This window comes from Xylaria bambusicola, assembly GCF_022495145.1.
Source record: "Xylaria bambusicola strain CBS 139988 unplaced genomic scaffold F5B22scaffold_11, whole genome shotgun sequence".
NCBI lineage: Eukaryota > Fungi > Ascomycota > Sordariomycetes > Xylariales > Xylariaceae > Xylaria > Xylaria bambusicola.
Window position 1 is genome coordinate 759996 of NW_025953564.1, and position 12961 is coordinate 772956.

The following is a 12961-nucleotide window of genomic DNA, read 5'->3' on the forward strand; positions in this document are numbered from 1 at the left end:
AAGGTAAGTACAGATACAAGAACATATACACATAAGTACATGTACGGTCTCGTGTAGCCGCATGGTGCTACAGCTTAGCAGGCAGGTGGGGAAAGCTCTAGGGTAGCTGGCTGGTCCTTGTGCTTGCTTGTGGCTTCCAATCTTGTCTGTCTAAGCCTTGAAATGCCGTCGCATTGAGCATGTGCCAGCCTGAAACCTGGGACCACCCCAACCCCGCCAGCGCCAGAGGCACCACTACAACACCATTACACCAACTGTTACTGTTACTATTGCATTTACATTTACGACATTCCCCGGCTTTTCTCCCTTTCCAATATCCCGCCGACCTCTGTTGTCTGGTTCTGGTTCTGGTTCTGTCTCTGTCTCTGTCTCTTTCTGGTGTATTTCCTGTGCGCGTCCTGCCCAGCATCTGCTCTTGTCAATTACCCGTTCGCTCGAACCATCACCACATACATATCCGCCCTCTCGGCTTCGTGCCAGGAATACCTCCCCAAAGACAGCCTTCGATCGATCTACAACTTGGTACAAATTGCACCATTTAGAAAGCTGCTGCTGCTGTCGCACATTCCTCGGGCGATTGTGCCTTTGCGACGAGTCAACACGCCAAGATGGGGGTGTCCATCATTCAAGAACAACATGATAGTAAGAGGATCCCATGTCATATGTTACTATCGTTGTCGCTTTCCCCCTGTGTTATCTAGTCCTCCCCAGTTGTATGTTACTGACTCCAGGCTCTGCTTCAAACAGTTATTATACGCACGATAAAGAACATAACAGCGGGTGATGTAGGTTTTGATAGCACTGGGGTCGATTCAGCCACTCCTGTACACATTCTAATTCCCTTACGTAGTGGAAAGTTTTAGTCATCGATGAGACGTCCAAGAAGATCATCGACAGTGCTGTCAAAGAAGATGATATCCTCAACCACAATATCGCCAGTTAGTCAAGCGCCGAGAATCTGTCCTAGCCGCCTTAGCTGATGAACCCACCACAGACATCGAGCGCATTGAGGAGCGGAGGGAGATGAACCCCACCATGGACGCTATATACCTTCTCTCGCCACTACCTCATATTGTCGACTGTCTGCTGGCCGACATCGAACGTCGCAGATACAGGCGGTGTTTCCTGGTATGGACATCCGTTCTCGACCCTCCTCTCCGAAGGCGGTTGGACAGCTCTCCTTTGGCCCAACAACAAATAGCAGGCTTTGAAACCCTCTCGATTGATTACTTTCCCCGCGAATCCCACCTCATTACATTTCGAGACCCGTGGAGCTTCCCGATATTATACCACCCTGCCTGCAACGGCCTTGTGAAAAAGCATATGGAAGACTTGGCTCAAAAAGTAGGGGATACCGCTTTGGAATTCTGTACGCATTGTGCTGACTTGTGGCCAAATCTCAGATTACTAGTTTATGTGTGTCGTTGGGTGAATATCCTAAAGTACGATATTACCGACCAAAAAACCCAATACATGAAGCCAGCGTATTATGCTCCCACCTTGCCCGCTTCATCTCTGATGAGTTGGACGAATATGCTCAATGGAATCCGAATTTCCCACCGCCGAGCTCACGGCCTCAGGGTGTACTAATAGTAACAGATCGTTCTATGGATTTAATGGCGCCTCTAATTCACGAGTTCACTTATCAGGCTATGGCTCACGATCTGCTACCTATTGAAGATGGTGATAAAACTACCTTTCACATGAAATTCAACGAGGGAACGCCTGAGGCTGAAGAAAAGGACATCGAACTCTGCGACAAGGATAAAGTATGGGTAGAAAACCGACATAAGCACATGAAAGACACTATAGACAAATTGATGGGCGATTTTCAGAAGTTTCTCGATCAGAACCCGCATTTTACAGACGCTAACAGCGACACCACGAGCATAAATGCCATCAAGGATATGATGGCAGGCCTACCACAGTTTACAGAGATGAAGGAAGCGTATTCTCTCCATATCACCATGGCCCAGGAATGCATGAACATTTTCGAACACCATAAACTAGCGGATATGTCACAAATTGAACAAAATATGGCAACCGGGCTAGACGAGGATAATCGGAAAGCCAAGCATGTCTTGGATGCTGTTGTTCGACTTCTTGACGATGATGCCGTATCTCAGTCGGATCGATTGCGTCTCATCATTATGTATCTTCTCTATCGAGATGGAGTCATACTCGAAGACATTAAGAGACTATTAGCGCATGCATCCTTACCTCAACAAGACGGTGAGATCATTGCGAATATACAGCAACTCGGTGGCCGAACAACCCGTGACGGTCTCAAGGAACCGAAAAGGGACGATCCGCCCCTTTTCCCGATAGATACAAAGGTGCCTATACCCGAGGACAGCTATCTGTCGAGATTTAACCCTGCGGTGAAACCGATGTTAGAGAATATTTGTCGGGGTACATTGGATATGGTCTCATTTCCTTATGTGAAGCCTCCACTCGATCCGAACGAAGACATGATGATTGGACAGGGTTCACTGCGTGCCGCAAAGCCGAGTTGGGCTGGTGCTGGTAGAAGAGTTGCAGAGAACAGGCAACGTATCATAGTTTTCATGGCAGGAGGTGCCACATTCTCAGAGTCGCGGGCTTGTTATGAAGTTGGCTCGGCTATGAACCGCGACGTTTTCATGGCGACAAGTCACATGCTTACGCCACAGCTCTTCATAAGGCAGGTTGGCGACTTGAGTGTCGATAAGAGGAAGTTGGACATTCCGTTGGAGCGTCCAACGAAGACTGCACCAGCACATCTGTTTGAACGTCCTGCCCCACCTATGGGTGCTTCGCCGAGCCCATCGCAAGGAGGCGGAGGCCAGCGAGCACCGGGACGGCCGCTACCGCCAGGAGGCTTACCCGGTGGCCCTAGGATAGCCGGAGCGCCGGCGCCTCCAACGCAACAAATGGCCAATATGAACTTGAGCTCCTCGAGGCCCCCTAACGGTGCTGCTGCTGATCATCGGTCTTCCCCAAGCATCGACAAACCACAGAAGCTGGAAAAGGAGAAAAAGAAACGGAATTTCTTGGGTATCAAGAAATCATCATAAGCAGAGCGGTTATGCCAATCAAACTACCCAACTAGCGGTTGGGAAAAGGGGGGTTATCATTGCATTGGCAGATATACGATACCTATGATGACGTTGGAAGAGAAGAGGATGGTGGTCATGATAGGTTTGGTCCTTTTAGCTTAGCGTTTGTCAAATCTAAGTCCAAGATGCCACTGGCCGGGACATTTGTAAATGAGATCAAATGAAATGAATACTAACGGGCGAAGTTGTGCCGATATAATACCTCGTTAATACCTTGCTTCACCTTGCCTAGATACTCGACAAACCCCCTCGTATATACAGACACATATCACGCATGGCGCTGGAATCACTTCGGTTTTCTTATATCTTCGGGGTTTTCTATTCATATTGGTGTAACCTAACCCCTTCCATACACCTGGTTGTCTAGGTACTAGCTTACTGGTTATGCATATACCTAAGTAAGTAAGTAAGTAAGTAGCGATTATATAAAGTATATAGCTGGATATTATCCAAAGTGGATGATTATAAAGCTGATGTTATAGTAAAGAAACTCGTTGAGCGAACTGACTACTTACTTATCTAGGCACTAGTAGGCTTAATGAGATACTTGCGCCTGTTGATGGAATGTTTAAGTATATCAGATTTAATATGTAAATAAGTAGGTAGGGAGATAGATATGTATGTATGTATGTAGGTAGATGGATGGATGGATGGATGGATGGATGTAAGATTGAACTTACTCTGCTACTGATCACTGTTCTATTCTCTTTCTCTACACTACCTACTTAAGTATTTTGCAATCCAGAGAAGCGCGCTCTCTCTCTCTCTCTTCTTTCTTCAAGACTTGTATCCCTGTGTACCAAAGCTTTTCTTTTACCCTAAGTAGGTAGTTACTTACTTACTTACTTACTTACCCATCGGGCATATATAATCTTCAAATTATTAAAATCATAATAAGAAGTCCTAGCCTTGACTATTCATTCAACTACGTAAACATCGCGCAGTCCGCAATGCTGTGAATCTCTATACGCCTACCTCTATTGACTTACTTATTTACGTCCTATTCGATCAAATCCGCTTCAACCCCGCTCCTTTAATTCATCGTACATTTCTACAACAACAGCACTCATTAATCGTCGTAGCGACCTTCACAGCGAACGGTAACACAATCGCGAAACATCTACGCAACAGGCTAACCTCGATTTGTTTGTTGAGCGTAAGGAATGAGGGTATTACATTGAACTACGACAACAGCGACTAAAGCTACGGGGGTAGTTATCTGCGCTACCTGCTAGTCCTGTTTCTCGCTGATAGTTGACTCAACTCGACTGACTGAAAGAAGCCCTTCCAATCCTCTTACTCTCAATTTTTTCTCATGTCATTTTTATAACCACCTCCCCATTTCCCCTTCCCCTTTCTCTTTCTCTTTCTCCCAACCTATCCGGCCCAACATCTCTCTCATCTGAAAACAACGCGAGCAAGAGATCGGCCAATTGCCATCCGTCGCACGACTTGCTATGCCACCTATGAATTCATGACAACAGCTATACAGGGTCTTTCATGATGAGAGAGATGGAGACTGCTAGACGATGGTAACAAGGAGTTTCCTTTTATCTCACCAACATGCCCTATCTGGTACACTCAGAACCAAGATACGAGTCTCAAGTACAGACCATGCGTAAAGGGGAAGATCGTGAATGTACCGAAACATCATCTAGTTTCGACGGTATGGTCCACCGGCGCCAGGAGGCGGCATCCCACGGCCATCAAAACCAAATTGAAGCGAATCAGGACCTTGTTGGAAGCCACCCATTCCGGGATGCTGCATAAACCCGGGAGGACCAGCGAAGAATCCTGGGGGAGGAGCCATGTTGCGAGGGGGGCCGGCCATTCCCTCTGGAGGGGGGAAGCCCATGGGGAAGCTAGGAAAGTTACCAGGTAGAGGTCCAGGACGTTGAGAGCCGGGGAGACCGGGTGGAGGAATCATAGGCCGACCAGGGTTGGGCAATTGCTGCCCACTTTGCGCACCTGGGTGCATCCAGTTCATCGGAGGTATCTGATCCAAGCCGGGAGGTCCTTGACCTGGGCGTTGTAGGATATGCGTGGGTTGGGGACGAGCCTCTCGTTCTTGACGATGCATAGGCGGTTCTTCAAAAAAGCTCGGAGGCCCGGCGGGTCGAACATTGGTCTGATGCTGCGAGGAGCCACGTTCGTGTTGAAGGTCCTGCTCGCGGTCTGGAGTTGGTGGGATGTGGGCGGGTCGCGAAGGCTGAGGCATCCTCATAACCGGTTGTTCATTCCTTTGTGGCTCCGGTATATTGCGGCCACCTTGCATCAGCGAGACAAGAAACTCTGAATTAGGGTTGCTGTTCCGGCTAGGAGGCTGTTCTGCTCGATTACCTAAAATCTGGACCGGGTGGCGTTGGCCAATGAGATCGTGTAGCATCTGTTGCTCGGGGCGCAGTCCCATAAACTGGGGGTTTTGGTGCGGCTGTGGGGGATGAATCTCTTGTCCAAGGGGTAGACCACGAGCCATCGGCTCTTCCCGATGATCTTGGCCAAATTGTTGGAAAGAACCTGGGGATGCCATGACATTCTTCGGTCCAAAATCGTGGCTTGGTGGAGGTTCGAATCCACCCGATGGCGGCGTCGAAGCCTGACGGGTCTGCTTTTGAAGCTTCTGCAGTAAAGCTTGAAAAGCGACCTTCTCAGCGGCATCCGGTTGCGCGCCGACTTTCGGCGAACCTGCCAAAGCAAGAAGTGGATTTACCTCGACAGGTGGAGGAACAGAAGAAGCAGCAGCGGGAGGCTCTGGCTGAAGACGGGCTTGCTCCTGAGATGAAAAGAAATTCTGGAACCTGGATCCCGATTTGGGCTTGGGCGCTGGCGAAGCGTTCTCATTAATGATATCACTGCTGCTTACCTCCAACGTAGTTTTCTGGCCGAAGGCAGCGAAGAATTTATCATTGCCCAATTCGAGAGAATGGCTGGCTTTCATGGGCTTTAGCTTTGCGGTATCACTATCGGCTTCCTCTTGTGGTTTGAGAACATCCTGGGCTAATGTGGGTGTAGGCTCGGCTTTAGATGTGGTTTTGGCCTTCATTGACTCCATAAACCTTTTGAACTCTTCCTGGGTGTGGGCCTGGGGTGGTTCATCGGCAGGTTCATCGAGCCATTCAGGTTCGCGCTCTTGACGCGGATCCCGATCCCGATCCCACCGGCCATATTGCCGTTCCCGAGGTCTCTCATGTTGCGAATCCGGCTGATCATCGGTGCGGTCTCTCCAGCTTTTCGACCTATCAAAGCGCTCTCGTGGTTGCTGGGCTTCATTGCTTTCTCTGTTCCATGGGTTGTCTGCGCGATTCCTATTCAAACCATTCTTGCGAAGCTTGTCATTATCGTCTCCTTCCTTTTCTCGAGTGAATTCGCCAAAGTTACGACGGGGACGTTCAGTAATGTTATCACGATCTTCTCCTTCGCGCGGGCGCCGATCTCCTCCAAAGCGATCAGGCTTCTCACCAATTCGTCCATGAAAGCGCTCCGCACCTTCATTGCCGAAGCTTTTGCGTGACTTCACAGTGTTCCAACCATCGCTATCTTGATCGCCGTCACCTCGACGGCGCAAATTACTCCTATTGTCACGATCTCGGTCACGGAAGCGTTCATTGGTATCACTCTCGCCATTGCGAGGACGGAACGGGAAGCGTTCTCGGGTATCGCCCTCTTTAGCGATCTTATCCCCATCGAAAGGCTTCGTGCCCCGTGATAACGTAGCCGAGTTGAACATTGTCCTCGGCGGTCCAAGGATTATCTCATCATTATCTAAAACCATCAGCGCACTGGGTTAAGGAGTTGTGGGATGTCGAAACATACTGGCACTATTTCGGGATGCGTGCCTATCGAGTCCGGCGCGTCGATTGGTTTGTTCCAGAAGAGCAGACTCATTGTGGCGGGTTCTTTCGGGGCCAGTCTTACTTCCTTGGCTGTTTCGAAAATTGTCGGGCGGAGGTCTGTGAGGAAAAATCAATTAGCAACGGCAGTCCTCTTGCTATCTACGACATGACTGCTACTTACCCCATCCACTCCTCAGCAGGTGGAAGGTTGGTAGGTTTGACACATAGTGGGGAGTCTTGGAGGAGTATCAACTCTTCAGGTGTATATCGTATTGCCATAGCATCGGAAGTTGATATCTAACAGCATATACTATCTACAATGTACGAGGCGAGATGCTGGGCATAGGAAATACAGACGGCGATAACAGTACCGCAATCGCTATCGCTGTAAAAGAAGTGTGCAGAGAATGTGTAGGCTTTTATAGAATAGAGATGCGGTTCGTCGTCGAGGCTCGGCTGGTTGGATGCGAAAGAACTTGTCGAGGTGGAGTTGCAGCAGCAGTAAGACTAGAAGAATAAGCCGGAGAGGCAAGCATGTGCGCGCTCAAGCACGGATGTGGGGGTGGACAAAGTATACAATGTATAGTAGGATTTTTGCAGTTACGGCCCGAGTGCAAGGCGCTCGGCGTGGACGTGAGGAGGAGTGAGGAGATGAGAGACGGGCTCGGGTGAGGCCAAGTTTGTGTGTCGCAAACTTGCAGGCAAGAAAGACTCTAGGGGGGTTGGCTGGTCACGCCCGAGATAGATAGAGCGACGCTGGCTCGCGCTATCGTGGACTCGGCAGGCCCGACAGAGGGCGGGAGAGTTTGGGAGATGCAGACGTCAAGTCGAGACAGCGATGTGGGCGACCCGTTCAGCGTAGGAGTGGTGTACGAGTTGGTGCAGGAGTGCAGGGGCGGCGCGTGGTATCGTTGATGATGATGTATGGATGTGGGCGAATTGGGCGCGAAATCCAACTTTTCTGCAGCCTCGGACAAGGTAATCGAAAAATACGTAATCGTGGTAGGGCAAGGCGGGTTAACAGGCGATGTGAGATACGTAGTAGTAGTAATAATAGCGCAAGGCAGGTTGCGAGATGGTTGTGAACTCGAAAGTGAAGGAGTTTGGGCTGTTGGCTGTTGTGAGGGTCGATGGGGGTTTGGATGGATGGGGCTGGTGTACGTAGTGTACGGAGTGTAGGTACTTTTAGTATACTTACCACACCCTTACTTACAGAGCTAGGCATAAACCTGGATGATGATGGTGGTGGTGGGTGGTGGCATCCTCTGGATTGAGGTGGAGATAGATGACTGCGTTTGGGCAGTTACCAAAACTTAACAAACTCCAATACTCGAAAGGTACAAATAGGGTACATATATCAGCCACTTGACCTTGCAGTAACCCAAATCTTAAGTAAGTACCGACAAGGTACAGCCGACACACTTCGATTGCACACCTGGTAGTATGCCTACATACACATGTGTAGACCATAGGTAAGGTGAATTATACAACGTTTATATAATTAGGTTGGTTCATGGTGTATAGAACTGCATGTGAGGTACTTTACATTGCCTACCTAACCTTATGTATGTACTCACATACAGGTTGGCAGCCTGAGGGAAACAAACAACTTTTGACAGCGCTGCCTTATTCAGTTCAGGTTTTGCTATCTGCCTGTAATCTACATAATGTCAGACAGATGGTGTACAACATCCATAGTTGGATTCTTTGCAGACATGAGTACTGAGTGCCTTGACATCTACATGTACATATCCTCCTACCTGAGATTGAACTCCTAGTCAATTCTAGATATTTCTGGCAACGATAACTGTTGAAGCTTCGCCTCTCATGGCCATCGGTTGGACTTTAGGCCGTTGTTCAAATGTCTCACTATTGATGTATAATCTATCCTAACCTTGGACGAGTTTCTCCACCGTGCCCCTGCTCCATATCGCGATTCGCTTCTGGTCGCAGGTTTCCCATAGTCTCCTGATCATGGCTTGGTAAAGCCTCTTCTCCATACCATCTGCAGTCGCCGCCTTCTGAGCTACAAGCCAGCTCACTGCACCGAATCTCGTAATGACTGTATCGCTTCCCCCTGATATACAAGTCGTACGATATAGAACTCTTAAGACCTGCGTACGAAGATTTATGCCCATGTATGGATTAGTTACGAGAGCAAACAGCCGCTCGTACACTTTGCGCTGATGGAACAGCGCGATATCCTGCGGCGTCCGCAAGCTGTCCACGAGAAATCCAAGGAGCCAGCTAATTTCCGTGTAGTAGGATCCGTCCAACGTCGGTCCTTCTTGGAGAATGGCTTTCAGGAGCGGTATATTCTTGGGCTGCCATACTGGCCCGCTTGTGAGGAACAAGTTGACTTTCTCATAAAGACAATGCAGTGGTGTCTTTAGGATATCCAGCGCCCTACACGCGAATACGACTAGAATGCTGGGCAGAGGTGCCTCGGCAATCAGATCTTTGGCCGACTCTGCAAGCTCCATGAGGAGCAGCCATATCTGCTCATTCTCCTCATACGTTGACTCCTTTATCTTGGCTGCCATTTTCAGCACATTGGTAAGCGCCTCTTGGCGTATGCTCGCGTGCTCAGAGGAAAGGAGTAGTATCAAGGATGCGCCATGGCCTTCTTCGACAAGCTCTTCGGGAGGCTTGCTGGACCACCTCAGGAGATCATTTTCTTTACTCATCAACATAGGCACTGCGAGCTTATCTTCGAGCTCTTGTGGGCTTAGTTGTATCACCGAGTCCTTCTTATTCTCCGCTGGAGACTGCAACTTAGGCTCTGGCTCACTTTCCAGCATGTCTGTATCCTCGTCTAAACTACTAGTCCGCTTGGGCAAGGTGATTTTGGAACTAAGTTTCTTGTCATTCAGAGCAGTGACTAACAAACGGCTGATAGACTTTAAAAATAACCGACTAACACCAGACTCGAGGGAACGACGTAGATAATCTCGAAGAAAAGCCGCAAGCTGCTTGAGGGTTTCTTTGGCAGGCGAGGTCGAAACCAGAAAAGGCAGTTGTTCTGCAATTGACATGAGTAACGGACAGGTCCTTGTGTCCGTTTGGTCGACAGCATCTACCCCTTCGACATGCTGCTCAATCATCTCTAGATATTTTGTGGGCGTTCTGGAGCATCGCTCAGCACAGTTGTCTATAAACGACCAAATAGTCAAGTCGATGCTACCTGCGTTCCTCAAGGCTGCTATAAGCGGATTCAAGCCTGACGATTGCGAATTACTCTCTACCAATTGGTATTCGTTAGCAACATATGAAAGGATTTGGCTCAATGTGTCTCCAGACAATGTAGTGGTCTTTTCGGTATATAGGCGAAGGAGTGTGGTAAAGGGCGAGGTTGGTAACTCGGCGACCCGTCCAAACCATCGCATGCTTGGAGAGTATTGAGCTACTGCACACAGGTGTTCCAACTCCAGCAAGGAGATAGCCGCATCTTCGTCAGCGCCGTTGGATGCCTCGACCTTTTGAATTGTAGCGAGAAGTATGGGAGAGACATCAAACTTTGCTTTGAGGGCTAGTTGCGGTATAACCTCGTAATACAGGAGGATTAGCCGACTCGCTGCCTCGCGCTGAAGGAAATCCCCGTCGGCTAATGTGCGATAGTAGTTGATTATATCTTTGATGTCTGGTATCCTTTGGTAAAAGTTATCGACTAGACGACGGGAAGCTTCCTGCCAAATCGAGTTTGGCGATGTTGACGCCTCCCTGTGCATTATCAGTGCCCTGTCTAACTTTTCCAAAGCCACGATGAGTAATCGAATCGCGTAAAAAGAAATTAGTTTAGACTTGTTCGTTAAACACCTATTTATGGCCTTCAAGGTCATAGGTGGAGGAATGATATTATCAAGAACAACCGATGTCGGTGGTGGGACCGCTGCGTAATCGTTGGACTGCCCAAAGAAGGGTGGTATGGGCATCTTGACGACACTATATAACAGCGAAGCATAGCCTATCCAAGTGGCAGATAACTTAGGGTCGAAGGTGAATGTTTTCTTATGTATGAAATAGGGAGCAATCAGTTCCGGAGAAGCTGAAAAAATGGCAAGGAGTAGTTCGCTCTGTTTTATGTTGGACCACGGTCTTAGCGACTCGATAAATTCTCCCAAAAGCATGTTTCGTACTGGAACGTCGTCGGTGAATTTATTCATCCAAGGTATACTATCAAGACCAAAATCTAGACGATCAGCGCCCTCGGTGTCGGGTACAAGGGCGTCGGCGGCGATGCCTTCAGGATAATAGCCTTGCTGCGACCGACAAATCCCCACTGCAGAGTCCGTACATGTCGCCAACAAAATCTCGTGAGCTGCGTCTTCCACTGATAGTTGTCTGGTCTCGGTTCCATCTTCGGAATCTGTAGGCTCCCTGGAATATCCGTACAAGGACGCAATTTGAGTGAGCGAATAAGCGTTAAGTATTTTGATCTTAACCTCCTTGGCTAATTTCTTGTCTTGCACCACTGAAGTTTTCAACACATCCAATATCTCGGAAATCAGGAAAGGCGGATCGTCTCGCAGGTGTCTCATAAGCGCTGCTACGATATCTCGCTGCAACAACAAGTCCCTTTTCGCTTCATTGTGTAAAAGTTTCAAACAGCTCAGGAGCAATCGCGTGGCATTGGTTCTCACAGAGGCTCTCTTGGGGTCTTCTTTCCCGCTGCCGATATATTTGAGGCCCAGGTTCCTGGCAAGAGACCTAAAAGTGTTGATTCTGGCCCTAAATATGGGAGCTGCTAGAGCACCACCATCCAAACAGATTGCCTCCCTAAGAAGCCTCAAGGTAGGCGATATGACAAAATCCTTTCCTTTATCTGCAGAGAGATTTCTGGCTATCAACTCTTGTTGGCGCTTTTGAAGCAGAGTGCGACAGACTCCGAGTCCGTAAGACACCTGGTCCAAGTTCGCAGATACTACTTTGAGCAACAGCGCCAACACCACAGGCACAGCAGACATGACATTTTCATTGTTCATCTGAGAGGCCATGCTCCATGTTTCCATGATATCGGGTAGATATACGGGCACTTCATCTTCGATTTCTCTGGGCTTCGAGGACTCGAGGAACTCGAGGAGGATCTGCATGTGCTCTGACTTCTTTTCGTCATTGTTCACGATGCTGTCGAGGACATTCTTGAACGATTGCAGGCCTGGTAGCGCAGAAAGCGAATAGTTAGCACTGTATCTGAAGGGGCCGATGACTCTCTTTCGCTTACCATGTCTGGCTTTTTGAAGGTCTTGTTCGAAAGTGAGCAGATGACGGAGTTGCCGCGCAGTATATACTTCCTCTGAGGTGGGCGCTTCGTGGATGTGGCTTGTTTTTTGTTTCTTTCCGGCGTGGATACCGTCACCTCCGTAAGATTTGCGTTTCGCCATGATGTATTGTTATGAAATGCGATCGGCTTCTCAACCGCATGTTCTAGGGAAAAGGGAGGGACTTGACTAGGGACACGTCTGGAAGGTCTCGAGTACTGATACAGGTATGTACCTAGCTTGAATTATTTCCGACTACCAGCACGCCATCAGATTACTGCAGAGATCAATTGGCATCGAAGCAAGCTATAACACAATCTACCTCCCGAAAGCTTTGATAGATGGTGTCGGTCAAATAACCATCATATATGTAGGTATGTCCTTGCACCTACTGGTACAGGGATACTGGGTCACAGACAGGTCACTATCGCGCCTCTCTCTTGGGTCTCTGGATGCGCTTCAGAAAAAGTCCAAATTGCCTGCGCAGACCGCTTTTTGCATTGTCCCTTTGTGGAATAGCGCCATCGATAAGGGCCCCTCGGATCCCCACCCACTGACGGAGCCCATACCCCCACTAGACCCCACGCATGCGCCAAGCCTAAGCCTGGGCAGTTTGCGGGAGTCTCGCTGACCTAATATACACAACGTCCTTCCTGTCTTTCATCCTTGGTCCCAGCCAGCAATCGTCAAAACACCAAACAAAACATCACCAACAAGGCCATCATCTTCTGTCATCTATTTGGTAACCACTTGCATAGCTCTCATAACCGTC

At 48.8% G+C, this 12961-nt stretch overlaps 3 protein-coding genes across 3 annotated transcripts; 1 reads left to right on the forward strand and 2 right to left on the reverse strand.

The window, feature by feature from the left end:
* Nucleotides 1-221: 221 nt before the first annotated feature.
* F5B22DRAFT_598773 (Sec1 family protein) lies at nucleotides 222-3331 on the forward strand. The gene is made up of 5 exons (XM_047974408.1): nucleotides 222-642; nucleotides 748-785; nucleotides 851-938; nucleotides 995-1344; nucleotides 1404-3331. Exons 1-5 carry the CDS (start codon nucleotides 609-611, stop codon nucleotides 3054-3056), a joined length of 2163 nt encoding a protein of 720 aa, XP_047832927.1. The 5' UTR covers nucleotides 222-608; the 3' UTR covers nucleotides 3057-3331.
* Nucleotides 3332-4752: 1421 nt separating this feature from the next.
* Nucleotides 4753-7210, reverse strand: F5B22DRAFT_635105 (uncharacterized protein; the record flags this gene model as incomplete). Its single annotated transcript, XM_047977094.1, has 3 exons — nucleotides 4753-6860; nucleotides 6912-7048; nucleotides 7113-7210. The coding sequence occupies 3 exons, from the start codon at nucleotides 7208-7210 to the stop codon at nucleotides 4753-4755; spliced, it is 2343 nt and encodes a 780-aa protein (XP_047832928.1).
* Nucleotides 7211-8738: 1528 nt separating this feature from the next.
* F5B22DRAFT_56124 (ribosome 60S biogenesis N-terminal-domain-containing protein) lies at nucleotides 8739-12640 on the reverse strand. The gene is made up of 2 exons (XM_047973057.1): nucleotides 12153-12640; nucleotides 8739-12086 (listed from the first exon to the last, which is right to left on the reverse strand). The coding sequence occupies exons 1-2, from the start codon at nucleotides 12310-12312 to the stop codon at nucleotides 8821-8823; spliced, it is 3426 nt and encodes a 1141-aa protein (XP_047832929.1). The 5' UTR covers nucleotides 12313-12640; the 3' UTR covers nucleotides 8739-8820.
* Between the last annotated feature and the right edge of the window lie 321 nt (nucleotides 12641-12961).